Consider the following 20,170-nt stretch of genomic DNA (forward strand, 5'->3'; position numbering starts at 1 on the left):
TTATTTCGACGTTAGTAGCAGTCAAGCATTAATTGCCTTGCAGAGCAATAAAATTATTTTTGCAAGTTTGCTAAAGAAATTTGGCTTTATTAATCTTTATGCTGAGACAATCATTTTATTTGAAACAAAGTGTTTCATTCTACAGTATTGGCTAGTTCCAACTGTTCGCTGAATTTCAAGTGCACGTTATCATCGTCTGCCGTGTATGGCATTATGCCATAATAAAGAACCAAAAATGAGATCGTAGAGTACTGGTACTCCAAGAAAATTTACATCCCAAAAACCACCCTGAAAAGCTTGATGCGACCTACTTCATTGTGAATCTGGAAAAAGCCAATTTGCGCTTCAAGCCGAATTATGCATTTTAGTATGGTTTACGAAATTCCGATGCTCTTTGGAGTATCCTCTGATGCCCTGTTTCTTTTATTGTGTAATGCGAGCTCCCTTAGTGCTTTATACACACGAACATGCGGGCTTCCTACACCACTGTAGTTGCACACGCACAATAATGCCTGTTTTCTGGCGCTCTCTGGCAACTGGTAAATCGAACCTAACAGTCTCCAGATAGTATTGCGAACGGTGGTTAGAAAAGTGTTACTTTCAAAGTAAATTTCTTTTTACACAAGATGAATTATGTTACGTGTGAGAAAGTGGGATGGATTTCTAAATCACAGAGTGTTCGAAACTGAACTTTTTGAGGACCAGTCACTTACAAGAATTTCGAGCCGAGACATTTACGTCATAATTTTAAATTTACTGGCACATTTGTGTGATGTATCTTAAAGTATAACACACGCAAAAAAGATCAACATTACTTGTGAAAGCTTAGCTTCTGTTGTTGAGTGTTAATCTTAGAGACTAATATTATGTGTGAAAGCTTAGCTTTTCTTGTAGATATATGGTACTGTATATATTAATGTAAACCGTTAACTTTTCCTCTTGTGTGTTCGCATGTAACCAGTGATCTTGCTATTGGCTGACTATAACACGTGTCCTATGCTCTGAATAGCTGCTGTCATCGGCTGGCGAGATCTTGTGGCTTGAGATATGACTCGCTTACAAAAGGACATCGCAACCTCCGGAGACTTAACGCGCTGTTTTTGGTGCAATTCGAATTTATACTTTCGTAATACGAAAATATGCAGTGTATATGTTGCTGCAAATCAAACGACTTTCCAAAACTTCTCTCCTTTTTTATTAGAAGTCTCTCCAAAACTTCTCTGCCCCGTCTTCTCTTTTTTTTCCGGGAGGTTCTACATGATTGTATAAAACGTTAACCATTCAAAGGATTGATAAGTTTTACAGTTCCGAGGGAAAATCTACGGAAAACCTACTGTCATTTAGCACAGAAAAAGTCTATTTTCGCCAGGGAAAAAGCATGTTTTTTAAACGGGATATCCGGGAGAAATCCGGGAATAATCCGGGGAATTTTTTTTCCTTTTCCCCGTATACACCCTGATAGTTCAGCGATTATCCATTTTACATATTGCCAATGAGTTTTGTTGATGCAGGTTGCGATAATTTAACACATCTCAGTATGCACTAGCCCTCTTCCTTTTTACCCGCCACTAACTCCCAACCACCTAAACTATTCCATGGCACTGTAGCCATTTGATGTGCTGATCATAATTGATGTGTATGATGATATTTGAATTGCTGGCATTACTCCACCCTTCTAGTGTCCCCCTCTTTAGTATCAAGCTTCAGTGCTAAGAAACCATATGATCACAAAGTAACAAAGTCAATTAATATGATTTCTTGCTATAAGAATAGCCGTTCAGTTTACAGTTTATTCGGATGTGCTCATGATAGTTCCGCATGTGATATAGCCCAGGTTTCAGTTATGAAGAAGCGTGGAGGTGTATGTATGTTAAACGTCTTGTACTGAATTTTTTCTCGTCAAGAATGGTAATTTCTGGTGACACTGATTAAAATCAAATAATTATTTATATGTCATTAAAAATGTTAATATGCTGATAAATTGTGACCCGTCCATGCCCATGCCCACGCGCACACAATAGCTGTGTTATCACGAAGCCAGTGAGAGTTTTTATGGTCTTTGGAATTACTGGTAATGGAGCATATCTTTGATTCTGTTGCAGAAATTTGGTGACATAAAAGACGGGGTGGATTTGTTCATGGATGGAACACACATAAATGCAAAAATAAAATCCTTGTTAGACCCATCTTGGCAGCAACTTAATAAGACAGATGTGCCAGGTAAGTTGAGACTTCACTATGGGATTAGTGTTGTTTCATAAATCTTTTTGTATACTATAATATTCTGTCGATAGTTAGTGTTTTTTTGACACCACAGTTTATTTTTCTCTATAAAATATCCACCACAGGGAGATGAGATATTAGTAAACATTAGCACATGGCAAGTAGTGTATTGTCAGTACTGTTCCATTTATATTAATATTGTAAAATTTCAGTGAGATGTATTGAGACCAATTTCAGCAGCTGTTCAGATTAGCTGGGTATACAGTAAATGTGTGTTGTGTTATTTTGATATTTAATGGAAGAGTAGCATAATAACTCTATCAGAAGAGAAATTCACATGAGAAAATATGGAGACAGAATTGCTGGACATTGCTTCATTTTAGGAGGCAAAATTTTTAGTACTACTGGTGGACTCATTGAAACTCCACAAACCCAGCCTTGCCATTCTTACTTATCCTCCCAATACCAGCACACCTCCCATCCAAGCACAACCTTACCCAACTCACTCTAACACTTCACAATCTTGACCAACATTCAGTCCTAAATCTCCCATCTAGATCTCTCTCTGATCCTCGGACATAAATTCTTTCTGAGGGCTAACATTCAGTCTCTCACCAAATGGAAATACCATTTCACCGCCGACTCCCAACCCAAAATCAACAAGGTTAATATGAAACCCTGCCTAAAACATTTCCAGTCCAGATCCCAGAGGAATCCTCCTCATCTTTCCCAAAACCATTCTCTCTAGGCAGTGTGCACTGCACATTCATTTCTGAAAAATATCCGTGAAACCCCAAACCTTAGAATAGTCTGCCTTGAGGTCACGATTAGTTAGATACTCAACTTTACTGTCATCCTTAATGTGAACAAGTTTTCTTGACGAGGGTACTTAAACATGTGAAATGTATGGCAGAGGGGTATCATGAGCCCTTGGACACCATGATACAGATAATATTCCTACTGACCCCACTCGTTTCATGCACACTGAGCTGGCATAAAATCCGTAAAGTGCTAGGTTCCTCATAAGGACCCATAACTGACTATAGAATTCCTTACATCTCCTAATTAATGCAGTGCCACCTTTTATCTACTTCCCAAAATACAAACCATCTTGTGCATCCTATATTATCTGGCTCCCAGGCTGCCACTGCTGGTTGACCAGCACTTGAAGTCCATCACATACAGCCTCGGAATGTCTCGAATCCATTCCCATCCCTTTCCAACATGCAACTCTACTTGTTACTGTTGATACAGCCTCACTCTATGCCAACATCCTGTATATGCGCAGCATCTCAACCCTAGAATACCATCTATCCAACCTGAAAGTTTTCCTAAAACCACATTTATCAACCTATTTAACTCCATTCTGACCAGTAACTACTTCACCATTGAGGGCCCAAACCTACAAACAAATTGGGGGCTTCTACGGAAACCAGTACGGCCCTGTCCTGCACTAACATTTTCATGGATTGCATGTAAGAGACATTCCTCAAGATTCAGAAACAGGCCCTTGGCTTAAAACAGATTTGTATATGATGTATCCATAGTCTGGACTCAGCAGTGTAAAGGGTGGGGTGGGGGGAGGGGGTGGGCTCTTCTAGTTATCCAACAGCTTAACTCCTTTTCCCTGCACCTTTTTTCAAATCCAGAGCCACCTTCCTCAACATTGACTCTGACCCACTGAGGATGACATCCAAATGTGTGTCCACATAAAGCCAACCATTGAGAAACATTACCTACAATTTGACAGTTGCCACTACTTCCACATTAAACGCACCCATCGCTACAGCCTAGGAGTTTATGCCAACTGTATCTATTCCACCACCAAATTGTCAATACTATTTTCCAAGCTTTCCTCTTCTGTAACTGCCATAAGGATATTATTCTCAAACATATCTCCCATGCACTATTCCTCTCTTCAACTGTCTAATAAACGATATGACTTTGTCAGGTGAAGCCCCAAAATGAGATCTTTTCCCAGATGCCCTCCACATGCCACCTACTGTTGCCATCTTAACCTCCTAGTCAAGCCACTTGACATTCCAGTTATATTATCCCTAACCCAAAGAGCCTACCCCTGCAATTATTTTCACTGTAAAACCTGCATCACGCATCCATTTGCTCCATCCCCTTCACAAGTAAACCGTAAAATTCTTGAGAAACCACACCTTGTTGACCTACTAATTTGCATCAATCACACAGTCTTCTACGTAGGAATGATTATCGCTACGTTAGCTTGCTGCATACACAGCATATAATTAACTGTCCATCTTGACACGAAGTACACAGTTGTTCAATATGTTCTGTAGCGTGACTCGGGTGATTAGAGTGTCTGCTACCTCACAGGGGGCTATTTGAATCTAGTTCCCATAAACTCTGGAAAAGGAAACTTGCTCTCCAACATACAGTTGTATCCTGACTCTCTGGGACTTAATATTTGTTAACTTACAATCTCCCCTTTTCTCTCTTCTTGTCCATCTCCTTTTCCTCCTACTTTTAATTTCATTATTATTTTCATTTTTCTTCCTCTTAATCCATCTTCATTTCTCTCTCTCTCTCTCTCTCTCTCTCTCTCTCTCTCTCTCTCTCTCTCTCTCTCTCTCTCTCTTTCTCTTTCTCTGTCCTCAAGTACAGAGAGGTTGACACAATGTGTACCAATGAATGTATTATCATTGACCCCCCACCCCCAAATGCCTGCCCTTTCATCATTGTCCCTCCTTGCCCTTACAGGAGGGCTGTCTTTCTCATCCTGGCTGACACGCCCTTTTTTGTTAGCATATCCATTTTTCCTCACTGAGGAAGGAACTGACAATTCTGAAGCTAAGATAATTTAATGTGCTATTGTATATTTTTGTCACTAGTATCAGAACTTTTGCCTCTAGACGGTAAGTACTAACCATCAGTTCTCTTGTAGTTGTATAATATGCAAAACTGAGCATTTAGTGCTCCATTCCATTAAGTGCATTCATTGTATGAGAACAGCTGTTCTTGTCATCAGGTACCAACCTGGTATGTGTGCCAATCACTCTGACATACGTATTTGCAGCCTGTCGTATTTTAGTAAATAGTAATATGGAAATGAGAACTTGTTCGATTGCATCACTTCGAGCTGGGAAAAAAAGGTAGTCACTAGAGTAGGGCCATCTTCAATTAACAAAAAAGAAGACATTCAAGGCAGCTGTCTTCGATAAAAGGTCATTGCGACAGTCCTTTTGGGTTAAACAAACTCAAGAACCTTTTACAGTGTGTTTGGTCCGACAAGAATACAAAAGAAATCTTACTCCAACATGACAGTGCGTGCATATGCAGAAGTCTCAGAACCCAGGCACTCGGTCATGACATTGGGCTGCACATCATTGCATCATCCACCCTGTTGCCAAGACCTGGTGCCCTTCAGTTTGGTTCTGCCACTTAAAGGATTCTCTGCACGGAACAAACTTTGAAGATTATGAAGCGTAATTCATGCTGTGAAAATGTGGCGATGAGCACTGAACAAGACCTTTTACCAACAGGGAATACATACTCTTATACAACTCTGGCATAAGGTCATAGAATGTGATGGAGACTGTGTTGGAAAATAGTACATGTAAGAGAAATGTTGGTTAATATTGTCATCAAATTGTAACTATCAGAATAAAGATGTTCTGAGGAGGAAAAAAAAGAAAAAGTGAAATTGTCTCGTACATCCAGGCAAGGCCAATGACCATTTTAAATGCATTCACATGCATAGAAGCATAAGATAGTGATCTGGATCCACATAAAGTTACATAGCAGTCTCCCTGTTTGCTGCATCTCAAAGATGATGAACAGTGGAAGATAATCACTTCTTTGATCATGTGGATTTAAGGAATGTTCCTTCACTGAGAACAAACGTAAAATAAATCTTGGGTCAGATGAAGGCAAGGAAACAATACTTGAAATAGGAACATACCTAATAAAGCTATGCGTCATTCAAATGACTATCCAGATTGATAACTACTTGCAGTGTTAATATATCTTTTGTAGCTTGATAACTACTTGCAGTGTTAATATTATCTTTTGTAGCTTTTACGCCTTGAAAACTATACAGCTCATTTTGCAGGTGAGCTGAATCCATACTTGGTGTGTTCTATTTGTGTTTTAATTACAACAGCAATTTTTGACATGTTTAATCTTACTCATTATCAATCCATCTATGTCACATGACTTGTTTTGGTATCTGTTGCAATCATTATGTACATTAGGTTTTTTTTTTTATTTTTCCAGCTCTATACTTCTATGAAAACTTGAAATTTGTTGACCTGAATGTTGGGGAAGAAATAAGTATGGCAATTTGTCATGTACAAGCTCCTGACACAATTTTTGGTTTTAAGGAAGGCAGTTCTGTTATGCAGTATATCATGACAGTTATGCAAGAAAAGGTGGATGAGTATTGCAACCAAGTAGACAAAGAAAGTTTCCTACCCAGGAAATATGAAATGTGCTTGGCACAGTATGAAGGTAAGAGGAAAAAGTATTTGTGTACAAAATGGTCTTGTAAAAATGGTGCTATCTTTCAGAAAGATTCTTAGAAAGTTATCGAAAATCAACGTATTCCTTTTACTTGCAAAAAGAGTTACCTACATTCACCATATCTACACTGAGGTGACGCAGATCATAGGATTGCAATAAGCACATGTACAGATAGTGGTGGCATCGCATGTGCATGATATAAAAGGGTGGTGCATTAGCGGAGTTGTAATTTTGTACCCAGGTGATTCACGTGAATAGGTTTCCGAAGTGATAATGGCCTCACAACAGGAATTAACAAACTTTGAACATGGAACGCTAGTTGGAGCTAGATGCATGGGATATTTTGTTTTGGAAATTGTTAGGAAATCCAGTATTCAGAGATTCACAGTATCAAGTGTGTGCCGAGGATACCAGAATTTACTCATTACCTCTCACCATTGACAATGCAGTGGGTGATGGCCTTCACTTAACAACAAAGAACACTGGCATTTGCGAAGGGTTGTCAATGCTAACAGACAAGCAACACTACATAAAATAATGCAAAAAATCGATGGGGGACATACAGCAAACATATCCGTTAGGACAGTGCAGCGAAATTTGGTGTTTAAGGGCTATGGCAGCAGAAAACAGACAGGCAACAAAAATTTGATTTTCATATACACATCAAATTACAGGAAAAAAGGCCCTATGAACATGTCTGGAGTTGGACAGTGTGAATGCAATAACAAAATATTACCCTGGAACACAGTACAGAGCTGTGTCACATCCATGTCACAACAAATGTTCAAAGTGGCCTTCATGGATGCAGCATATGCATTCACACATCTCATCATAGATTGCTGCACTCTTTTGCACATTCCGGCCTCTCTCCGAATAGCGTCACAGGTGTTGTGAACATGCTGATGAAGGGTCTGCAGATGAGGAACTGGTTCGGGATATACAACACCGTTCAGATGCTCCCAGAGATAAAAATCCAAGGGGTTTAAGTCTGGCGATCTAGCAAGCCATGCTACAGGGCCTCCTTGTCCTATCAAATGTCCAGGGATGATGATGATCTGTTGGCAAACTTTAATGCAGAAAGGGGGTGGTGCTCCATCATGCAGAAACCACATAACCTGTCTTACTGGCGAAGGCAGATACTTAAGTAACTCAGGGAGAGCATTCCACAGGAGGTCCTGGTACATTCCTCCATCAATGCTTTGTGGAATAATAACTGGTCCATTTATGTGGTTCTCAAGAATCCCATTGATGCTGAACCGATGCTGATGAAATTCCTCAATCATTCTCCAAGGATTGTCTGTAGCGTACAGATGATAATTCTTTAGATTAATAATGCCAGTTCTGATACAGGTTGCTTTGTCGGTAAAGAGGACTGATGACAGAAATCCCGTAATTGTGATGGTCTGGTGCAAAAACTATTGATTAAATCCTACCTGTAGAATGAAATTGCTGCTGATAATCCTTGTATGGTTGTCATACAGGGTACACATAATTGTACTTTGGGTACACCATGTTGGTGGGCTACTTGCATGGAACTAGTACTAGATTTGTCTCAATGTCCTGTAGGACCCCGTCCTCCAAATTGGTGTAAGCACAGTCTGCCACTTAAAGGCACATTTGTCTGTCTGAAAGGACCACACAGAAGCCCAAAAAGGGCTTTAAATTATGTCCGATGTGGTTGGTGTCTGTGAGGGTGCTTGTTTTGGTATAGCTGTACTGCACCTCAACCGGTTCCATCTGCTTGCCTGTACACAAATGCTACCTTGACTTGTTCCCTAATATGAACACTGGGCGATACTGCTGCTTACAGCAAGGTGCAACAATCACACATCTTGCAATACACAAGGAACACATGGCACATGGTCAGAGAAACATGCATTCGTCGGCACCATCTACTGTGGCAACAATGTATTTCTGGACACATGTTTGTAGAATCTTTTTTCGTCCATTTCGAGTCAGGAATAGTTTGTCATTTATTAATGTTCATTATATGTATATGAGGATTGTCAGTGAAAGAAGGAAGAAATGATGTGAAGGAACACCAGCAAGGAGTAGTACGTTGCATTGGTTAGGGAGTACTATGATAGTAGAAGAGATAGTGATGATGGAACAAAATTGCTTAATCACAGAACTTGACTGCAACGATATCTGGTATCTATTACCTGTAACACTGAAGCTGTACAAGTAGATTTATTGTAAAGTAATGCGCAAATATGCAAATGTGAGTATCAGCAAAAAAAATGTGTGAAATGTTCTATGGAAAGATTGGTGTTTGATTCGGCCGAAGTGTAGATTTGAATTATTTTAGTAAAATACAGACTGCTGGTGCAAAATGCCACCAGCAACAAATACTTTTTAAAATGCTTTATTCCTGCACAGTAACTAGTTTTGCACTATAATGGCCTCATTACATTAATGTTTTGTCAGTGCCATTTTGTTCACTCCTGCATTGCTCAAGAATATTTGAATATTTAGCATCGGTTTGTATGTTGTTTTGATAGTATAAACATGCTAATGTGCTTGCATTTGGTTAGATATAAGGCAAAACACTTATTTACATTTAAATGTGTTCAGTGGATGGCACTTTATATTGTTTGGTCCTTGTGCTCTTTCTAATCAATTCACAGACAATTGCAGTGCAAACAGCACACACATTTTGAATAAATCACTATAGTTCACAAACACTTTGTAATGTTTTTCATGTTAGTTCCAGCCTCAGATCTAGGCTTTGCATTTGTTGGTTTTGTTTACAATCTAAATTTAATATTTAAGAACTATAGGACAAGTTGTTTTTAGGTGGTGTTTTATTGCGTACTATAAATTTCACACACACATTTGCATGCTAGACCATAACAAGCTTTGCTATAATGTAGCATGAACAGAGATACCATTAGACAAAAAAATTGAAGTAAATTTGCAATTGCCACACAGATGGATAACCATGAACACACTGGTTCTGATATAGAAGATAACTTAGTCACTACATACCACTAACAAAGGTAAGAAAATGGACCAAAGGTAAGAAAATGGACCTCTAGAACGACTATAAATATACATTGTCACCCTCAGTTCACCCCAGTTATATTCTAAATGAGCAACTGGAATTAGCTAACAAACAATTTCTACATATATTTCTTGGGATCTTCACATAAGTTACACACTACATGGAACGAGGACACACACCAGTCAGAAATCTGAACTAGAATATCCACACTGCAACAGAAATACACATAAACTACTTACGGCCCTATCAATGACAATAGAAGAAAGGAAACAGATACCAAACTCAACACACTAGATACACACACTGTGTAGCCTAATGACAAATATTTTTAACATTTTATAAAATACGCTGTAACTTAAATACACTTATATTGGAAATAACCTGTTTATATTGTCAGTATTATCAGTTTGAAGTTAACTAAATCCAAGCTCTTAATAGATAGAAGTTTCCTCCTCCCTGTCCCCACCTTTTTAATTATGTGTTTTCTTCAACATACTTCAACTTTAATGACGTTAAAAAATCCCCCCCCCCCCCCCTCCTCCTCCTCCTCCTCCTCCTCCTCCTCCTCCAGTCTCTAGTGTAGACTGTTCCATGTATACCATGGCCCCCATATTTTCAACATGTCAGGAAAGTAGAGTATGTCTCCTGAACGGTGTCATGGTTCATTCTCCCACTGCTCCCTTCTTGCAGTTTTTACTTTGAAAGGTTTATTGAAGCACCTGGAAATTACTGTATTGTCAGCTGGCATTTTCCTGACCATTCCTATATTTTTTGTGCTCACTGTATTGGTGTGAGATTATGGATATCTAAGAGGCGTCCAGTTATTTCCAGTTCTGATGTGATGGGGCATGTCCAGCATGGTCTCTATCCAAGTGATGGGTGTGCTGCCAACTCCCGGAGACTCTGTTAATGACACACTTTCCCATGTGCCATGCATCCCTTGGTACAGATGGCGTCTTATCTTGGATTGGGTTTCTTTGCTTAATGGATTCTCTTTGGATTGTAAACAATGATAGGATGTAAAGCACACCTGAGGCTGAAACTGATGAAGAATAGAGTGTGTGTGAGTGTGTGTGTCACAGTGCCATATTTGTAATGTGTGTGCTGTTTTCCCTGCAACAGTTTGTGCATTGTCTAAAATGTGCATAAAGACTGAACGAGACAAAGTGCCATACACTGTATCATTGTAAGTGTATACAACTGTTTCACCTTGTATCTATTCAAATCTTCATGTGCAGTGTAAGAGTGGAAAACATGTTGCTGACGAAAACATTAATGCAATCAAAAACATTAGCCATATGAAGCTGGGCATGATACCCTGAATCTGGTTATGTCATTAAAGAATTTTTAAAAGTATTTGTGACTGATTGAGTGCCAACAATCCTTAACTTCTCCAGAATTCACAAGGTCAAGCATGGCCAAAATAGTATACACATTAGTTTGTGGAAGACGTGCATGATCAGTTTCAGAAAATGTAAAGGCATGTGGGAAGCAGTTCTGCAAGACAAATTACAAAAAAGCAAAAACCTTATGGGGTATCTTTATAGTGGAAAGTATTATGGACTGTAAATTGGAAAAAAAAAAAATTCCTGATTTGGAGAAGAGCAAGAATACTCTCAGTAGGTAGCCGTGTATGGGATAATGAAAAGAAGTCAAAATTGTGTTTAAAAAGGGAGGAGGTACAGCTGCAACTGAACACCAGTGCTATTAAACTTTTATGTTGAAGAGACAACGAAGGAAATGAAGACGAAGATGAAGATGAAGATGAAGACGAAGACGAAGACGAAGACGAAGACGAAGACGAAGACGAAGACGAAGACGAAGACGAAGACGAAGACGAAGACGAAGACGAAGATGAAGATGAAGACGAAGACGAAGACGAAGACGAAGACGAAGACGAAGACGAAGACGAAGACGAAGACGAAGACGAAGACGAAGACGAAGACGAAGATGAAGATGAAGATGAAGACGAAGAAGAAGAAGAAGAAGAAGAAGAAGGAAAAAGTGAATCCAGAGAAGAAATGGAAGTGTAAGGGAACAGTGTTTGCTGTGAGTAGGATTACGTAAAAAAAGAAACTATCAAATACAACGAACAGTTAGCTTGGCAGATCCAAGAAAAGTTTACGTAATATTCAAAACTGTAAAGAAATATATGAATGCTTTATCTGTTGTTATGAAGCACCTTGCTACATTTTTTGTCATACAAAGTGTGTGATTAATCTATAAGACACACATACAGTTACAGTTTTGAAAGTATTGCACTCCATTACAAGTTTCATATTATTTCTGAAATTTTTGTCTTAGATACTTGTTACTTCACAATTATGACTAATAATTATTATTTGACCCAAAAAGCCGGCCGGAGTGGCCGAGCGGTTCTAGGCACTGGAACTGCGCGACTTCTACAGTTGTAGATTCGAATCCTGCCCAAGGCATGGATGTGTGTGATGTACTTAAGTTAGTTAGGTTTAAGTAGGTATAAGTTTTAGGGGACTGATGACCTCAGCTGTTAAGTCCCATAGTGCTCAGAGCCATTTCAACCATTTAACCCAAAAAATCTTCATATTCTGTATGTAATTATTATTGAGTAAAAAGTAACTTTTTGGCATTTACTCATATAGTGTTAGAACATAGTAAACAAGATTTTGATACACACAAGTATAATGTAAGAAGAGGCAAAACTTCATGAAAGTGGCTTACTTTGAGGTTATGTTAGGGTTATAAATTTATTATTACTTTCAAGTGAAAGTTGCCATCAATCTAATAGTAAAACTTCCATCAAATTCTAGGTGCATGGTACAGAGCAGCTTGTTTAGATGTAGAAAGAAATCTGGTAACAGTTATCTTCATTGATTATGGCAACACAGAGGAAGTGTCCTTCAAAAACATCAGGAAAATGCCTCCAGATTTCATGGATACCCCAGTAGCTGTTGTTGCCTGTACAATTAAAGGTGAGATTATAATTAATATCATGGAAATTTTCAGTTTATTCTCTTAAAATTCTACATTATTTTTGTAATAGAGGGAGTAGATTAAATGTGAGTAGCATTTTAGATCAAAATGATAAAACTTAGTTATGGAATAATAGACTTAGGAGAGGGAATTCCCTCCACCCACCACCTCTCTCTCTCTCTCTCTCTCTCTCTCTCTCTCTCTCTCTCTCTCTCACGCACGCACGCACGCACACACACACACACACACACACACACACACACACACACACACACACACACACTATAGGGAAACATTCCACGCGGGAAAAATATATTTAAAAACAAAGATGATGTGATTTACCATACGAAAGCTCTGGCAGGTTGATAGAAACACAGACAGACACATACATACACACAAAATTCTAGCTTTTGCAACCAACGGTTGCTTCGTCAGGAAAGAGGGAAGGAGAGGGAAAGATGAAAGGGTGTGGGTTTTAAAGGAGAGGGTAAGGAGTCATTCCAATCCCGGGAGCGGAAAGACTTATCTTAGGGTGAAAAAAGGACGGGTATCCACTCGCGCGCGCACACACACACACACATATCCATCCACACATATACAGACACAAGCAGACATATTAAAAGGCAGAGAGTTTGGGCAGAGATTTCAGTCGAGGCAGAAGTGCAGAGGCAAAGATGTTGTTGAATGACAGGTGAGGTATGAGTGGCGGCAACTTGATATTAGCAGAGATTGAGGCCTGGTCGATAACGGGAAGAGAGGATATATTGAAGAGCAAGTTCCCATCTCCGGAGTTCAGATAGGTTGGTGTTAGTGGGAAGTATCCAGATAACCCGGACGGTGTAACACTGTACCAAGATGTGCTGGCCGTGCACCAAGGCATGTTTAGCCACAGGGTGATCCTCATTGCCAAGAAACACTGTCTGCCTGTGTCCATTCATGCGAATGGACAGTTTGTTGCTGGTCATTCCCACATAGAATGCGTCACAGTGTAGTCAGGTCAGTTGGTAAATCACATGGGTGCTTTCACACGTGGCTCTGCCTTTGATCGTGTACACCTTCCGGGTTACAGAACTGGAGTAGGTGGTGGTGGGAGGGTGCATGGGACAGGTTTTACACCGGGGGCGGTTACAAGGATAGGAGCCAGAGGGTAGGGAAGAAGGTTTGGGGATTTCATAGGGATGAACTAAGAGGTTACGAAAGTTAGGTGGACGGCGGAAAGACACTCTAGGTGGAGGGGGGAGGATTTCATGAAGGATGGATCTCATTTCAGGGCAGGATTTGAGGAAGTCGCATCCCTGCTGGAGAGCCACATTCAGAGTCTGATCCAGTCCCGGAAAGTATCCTGTCACAAGTGGGGCACTTTTGTGGTTCTTCTGTGAGAGTTTCTGGGTTTGAGAGGATGAGGAAGTGGCTCTGGTTATTTGCTTCTGTACCAGGTCGGGAGGGTAGTTGTGGGATGCGAAGGCTGTTGTCAGGTTGTTGGTGTAATGGTTCAGGGATTCCGGATTGGAGCAGATTCGTTTGCCACAAAGACCTAGGCTGTAGGGAAGGGACCGTTTGATGTGGAATTTGTGGCAGCTGTCATAATGGAGGTACTGTTGCTTGTTGGTGGGTTTGATGTGGACGGACGTGTGAAGCTGGCCATTGGACAGGTGGAGGTCAACGTCAAGGAAAGTGGCATGGGATTTGGAGTAGGACCAGGTGAATCTGATGGAACCAAAGGAGTTGAGGTTGGAGAGGAAATAGTGGAGTTCTTCTTCACTGTGAGTCCAGATCATGAAGATGTTGTAGTGTTGGCAGAAGAGCCAACACTGTGTTTCTAGAGGAGGCCGAAATGCACGCGTTTAATTACACGCTGACTGGCGTGAGGTCTGGAATAGGACAATATCTTGAGAATTGCAAATAAAGTACGTAGATGATGTAGTACTTAACTTTAATCCACAATTGTAGAACATCACTCGTTACGGTACATGCTTCATAATATTAATTATCAACCGCTATGGCACCTTGCTAGGTCGTACCAAATGACGTAGCTGAAGGCTATGCTAACTATCGTCTCGGCAAATGAGAGCGTATTTGTCAGTGAACCATTGCTATGAACGTCGGCTGTACAACTGGGGCGAGTGCTAGTACGTCTCTCTAGACCTGCCGTGTGGTGGCGCTCGGTCTGCTATCACTGACAGTGGCGACACGCGGGTCCGACGTATACTAATGGACCGCGGCCGATTTAAAGGCTACCACCTAGCAAGTGTGGTGTCTGGCGGTGACACCACAGATGTCATCAATAAATCTGTACCAAACTTTGGGTTGGCAAGCCTGGGTAACCAAGAAGGCTTCCTCTAAGTGACCCATGAATAGGTTGGCATACGAGGGGGCCATCCTGGTACCCATGGCTGTTCCCTTTAATTGTTGGTATATCTGGCCTTCAAAAGTGAAGAAGTTGTGGGTCAGGATGAAGCTGGCTAAGGTAATGAGGAAAGAGGTTTTAGGTAGGGTGGCAGGTGATCGGCATGAAAGGAAGTGCTCCATCGCAGCGAGGCCCTGGACGTGTGGGATATTTGTGTATAAGGAAGTGGCATCAGTGGTTACAAGGATGGTTTCCGGGGGTAACAGATTGGATAAGGATTCCAGGCGTTCGAGAAAGTGGTTGGTGTCTTTGATGAAGGATGGGAGACTGCATGTAATGGGTTGAAGGTGTTGATGTACGTAGGCAGAGATACGTTCTGTGGGGGCTTGGTAACCAGCTACAATGGGGCGGCTGGGATGATTGGGTTTGTGAATTTTAGGAAGAAGGTAGAAGGTAGGGGTGCGGGGCGTCGATGGGGTTAGGAGGTTGATGGAGTCAGGTGAAAGGTTTTGTAGGGGGCCTAAGGTTCTGAGGATTCCTTGAAGCTCCGCCTGGACATCAGGAATGGGGTTACCTTGGCAAACTTTGTGTGTGGTGTTGTCTGAAAGCTGTAGCAGTCCCTCAGCCACATACTCCCGACGATCAAGTACCACGGTCGTGGAACCCTTGTCCGCCGGAAGAATGACGATGGATCGGTCAGCCTTCAGATCACGGATAGCCCGGGCTTCAGCAGTGGTGATGTTGGGAGTAGGATTAAGGTTTTTTAAGAAGGATTGAGAAGCAACGCTGGAAGTCAGAAATTCCTGGAAGGTTTGGAGAGGGTGGTTTTGAGGAAGAGGAGGTGGGTCCCGCTGTGACGGAGGACGGAACTGTTCCAGGCAGGGCTCAGTTTGGATAGTGTCTCGGGGAGTTGGATCATTAGGAGTAGGATTAGGATCATTTTTCTTCGTGGCAAAGTGATATTTCCAGCAGAGAATACGAGTGCAGGACAGTAAATCTTTGATGAGGGCTGTTTGGTTGAATGTGGGAGTGGGGCTGAAGGTGAGGCCTTTGGATAGGACAGAGGTTTCGGATTGGGAGAGAGGTTTGGAGGAAAGGTTAACTACTGAATTAGGGTGTTGTGGTTCCAGATTGTGTTGAATGGAATTTTGAGGTTTTGAAGGGAGTGGAGCTGGAAGTGGGAGATTGAGTAGAGGGGAGAGACTGGGTTTGTGTGCAATGAGAGGAGGTTGAGGTTTGCTGGAAAGGTTGTGAAGGGTGAGCAAGTTGCCTTTCCGGAGGTGGGAAATGCAGGAGATTGGATAATTTTTTGAGGTGGAGGGTGGCATGCTGTTCTAATTTGCGGTTGGCCTGTAGGAGGATGCTCTGAACAGCCGGCGTGGATGTGGGAGACGAAAGATAGAGGACTTTTATTAAGGATAGGAGTTGACGGGTGTGTTCATTGGCCGAGTTGATGTGTAGGTGAAGCATTAGGTGGGTGAGGGCAATGAATTGTTCAGTTTGGAACTGATGGAAAGAAGGGTTGCAGCCAGAGATGGGAACTTTAAGTGTGAGGCCTTTGGGGGTAATGCCAAATGTCAGACAAGCCTGAGAAAATAAAATATGGGAGCGTAATCTGGCTAGGGCGGAGGCAAACGAATCTGCTCCAGTCCGGAATCCCTGAACCGTTACACCAACAACCTGACAACAGCTTTCGCATCCCGCAACTACCCTCCCGACCTGGTACAGAAGCAAATAACCAGAGCCATTTCCTCATCCTCTCAAACTCAGAAACTCCCACAGAAGAACCACAAAAGTGCCCCACTTGTGACAGGATACTTTCCGGTACTGGATCAGACTCTGAATGTGGCTCTCCAGCAGGGATACGACTTCCTCACATCCTGCCCTGAAATGAGATCCACCTTTCATGAACTCCTCCCCACTCCACCAAGAGTGTCTTTCCCTCGTTCACCTAACCTTCGTAACCTCTTAGTTCATCCCTATGAAATCCCCAAACCTTCTTCCCTACCCTCTGGCTCCTACCCTTGTAACCACCCCCGGTGTAAAACCTGTCCCCATGCACCCTCCCACCACCACCTACTCCAGTCCTGTAACCCGGAAGGTGTACACGATCAAAGGCAGAGCCACGTGTGAAAGCACCCATGTGATCTACCAACTGACCTGCCTACACTGTGACGCATTCTATGTGGGAATGACCAGCAACAAACTGTCCATTCGCATGAATGGACACAGGCAGACAGTGTTTGTTGGCAATGAGGATCACCCTGTGGCTAAACATGCCTTGGTGCACGGCCAGCACATCTTGGCACAGTGTTACACCGTCCAGGTTATCTGGATACTTTCCACTAACACCAACCTATCTGAACTCCGGAGATGGGAACTTGATCTTCAATATATCCTCTCTTCCCGTTATCGACCAGGCCTCAATCTCCGCTAATTTCAAGTTGCCGCCACTCATACCTCACCTGTCATTCAACAACATCTTTGCCTCTGCACTTCCGCCTTGACTGAAATCTCTGCCCAAACTCTTTGCCTTTTAATATGTCTGCTTGTGTCTGTATATGTGTGGATGGATATGTGTGTGTGTGTGTGTGTGTGTGTGTGTGTGTGTGTGTGTGTGTGTGTGTGTGTGTGCGCGCGAATGTATACCCGTCCTTTTTTCCCCCTAAGGTAAGTCTTTCCGCTCCCGGGATTGGAATGACTCCTTACCCTCTCCTTTAAAACCCACATCCTTTCGTCGTTCCCTCTCCTTCCCTCTTTCCTGACGAAGCAACCGTTGGTTGCGAAAGCTAGAATTTTGTGTGTATGTATGTGTCTGTTTGTGTTTCTATCGACCTGCCAGCGCTTTCGTGTGTGTGTGTGTGTGTGTGTGTGTGTGTGTGTGTGTGTGTGTGTGTCTATATATAGAGGGAAACATTCCACGTAGGAAAAATATATCTAAAAACAAAGATGATGTGACTTACCAAATGAAAGTGCTGGTAGGTCGACAGACACACAAACATACACACAAAATTCAAGCTTTCGCAACAAACTGTTGCCTCATCAGGAAAGAGGGAAGCAGAGGGAAAGACGAAAGGATGTGGGTTTTAAGGGAGAGGGTAAGGAGTCATTCCAATCCCGGGAGCGGAAAGACTTACCTTAGGGGGAAAAAAGGACGGGTATACATTCGCGCACACACACACACACACACATATCCATCCACACATATACAGACACAAGCAGACATATTAAAAGGCAAAGAGTTTGGGCAGAGATTTCAGTCGAGGCGGAAGTGCAGAGGCAAAGATGTTGTTGAATGACAGGTGAGGTATGAGTGGCGGCAACTTGAAATTAGCGGAGATTGAGGCCTGGTGGATGACGGGAAGAGAGAATATATTGAAGATCAAGTTCCCATCTCCGGAGTTCAGATAGGTTGGTGTTAGTGGGAAGTATCCAGATAACCCGGACGGTGTAACACTGTGCCAAGATGTGCTGGCCATGCACCAAGGCATGTTTAGTCACAGGGTGATCCTCATTACCAACAAACACTGACAATGAGACATACTGTGGACAGATCAAATGAAGGTTTACATTGAGGTACACAACAACTGATTACTATTATAAATTCTGTTTATGATTAACAAAAAAACTTCAGTCCAGCTATACAGTAGGCTCTTTTGAGTAAATTGAACAACTGAACTAATAGGACTTGCTACAAGTTGATAATATTTGCACTGACTGTAAAGACTAAGTGGAAGGGGTAATGGTAAGGGAAGCACACTGTGAATCTGCACACTACCAGTTCCAGCATGTGTGCAAGTGAACGTGAGTACATGACATCCTCATGGCTGTGGACAATGTTCGCTCAGCGGTTTCACTTCGAGAGGTACACGAGTCATCTACGGCCTTTACCCCAGGGGGCTCAAGGTTCTTCTTACCTCCTCTGACTGTCCTTGATTGTCCTTTTCTTGTAGACGCTACTTAGACTTTTCACGATTTTGGTCCCATTGTGGTGGGGGGGGGGGGGGGGAGGGGGGCGCAGGGCCGGGGTCGTTAAGTACCTGCTTAGTGGTAACTCTCTGACCATGCAGGGATTGCACTGTTGGTGCCTGCGCTGCACATTCCCCATGTGTGCCATGGAGAATGAGCCCATCATGACTGGGGCAAGGGGACTCCCAGCAGTAGATTACTGGCAAGGTAGCTGTTGCTGAAGCTAGGTGGCGTGCGTGGGGAGAGCCCCCATTTGGAGTGGGTGGCACCATGGCAGATAGTTCACACATGAAGTGACTTAAGCTTTCTCCCACAGGTGACCACATTGTCACAGCAGTATTTTCGAATGGGAAGGCCCCGTACGGTACAACAAAATATCATCCCGATGCGTTCCCTGGCCATGGTGTGGGAGGGGTATAGGACCAGACTACAAGTAGAAAGAGACTCCCCCCAATACCTGGTCCAGGGCCGACAGGGACACCTTTTTGGCCACAAAGCCGTTATTTTCTGTTGAACATATTGAAGTCAAGACCAAGGAAGCTGCAGTCATCCCTAAGATGAAGATCAGATTAAAACATCACCTGTCCAGTCACAGAAGCTGCTCTCTTGTGAAAAGTTGGGTGACATTCTCTTGACTGCCACTCCCCACAAGAGTTAGAGCGATGGGATGTGCACTTCATCCATCATGTCCGTAGGCTACACCTTACAACTTTTCAATCCGAGCCATTCATTCTTGGTCGTCCACTCTTATTATTCCCTCGTGGCTTTTGTACATCACTCCCTACAGTATACCCCTATTTTTTTCTCAGAATTTCAAACATCTTGCACAATTTTACATTGTTAAACACTTCTTCCTATGAACGTGTCGTGATTTTTCTTTAGTCGCACTTCCATTAACTACAACATTAGAATTGCCTCTCTGGTGCCTTTACCTTTTCTAAAGCCAAACTGATTGTCATCTAGCACATAGTCAATTTTCTTTTCCATGCTTCTGTATATTACTCTTGTCAGCAACATGGATGCATGAGCTGTTAAGCTGATTGTGTGATAATTCTTGCACTTCTTATCTCTTGCAGTTTTCAGAATTGTGTGGATGATATTTTTCCGAAAGTCAGATGGTATGTTGGCAGACTCGTACATTCTACACATGAATGTGAATAGTTGTTTTGTTGCCACTTCCCCCA

The 20,170-nt window shown here is 42.1% G+C and overlaps 1 protein-coding gene across 4 annotated transcripts in view; it reads left to right on the plus strand.

Annotated features, from left to right (window-relative positions):
• The window catches only part of LOC124612253, a 215,210-nt gene that overhangs the window by 165,349 nt on the left and 29,691 nt on the right, over positions 1-20,170 (plus strand). For all 4 annotated transcript variants that reach the window (XM_047140333.1, XM_047140334.1, XM_047140335.1 and 1 more), the window contains exons 20-22: positions 2,103-2,220; positions 6,469-6,702; positions 12,508-12,669. In XM_047140333.1, the coding sequence (XP_046996289.1) occupies positions 2,103-2,220; positions 6,469-6,702; positions 12,508-12,669 (514 nt within the window). The remainder of the gene's footprint in view (positions 1-2,102; positions 2,221-6,468; positions 6,703-12,507; positions 12,670-20,170) is intronic.

The sequence above is a fragment of the Schistocerca americana genome, chromosome 4 (assembly GCF_021461395.2).
Source record: "Schistocerca americana isolate TAMUIC-IGC-003095 chromosome 4, iqSchAmer2.1, whole genome shotgun sequence".
Classification (NCBI taxonomy): domain Eukaryota; kingdom Metazoa; phylum Arthropoda; class Insecta; order Orthoptera; family Acrididae; genus Schistocerca; species Schistocerca americana.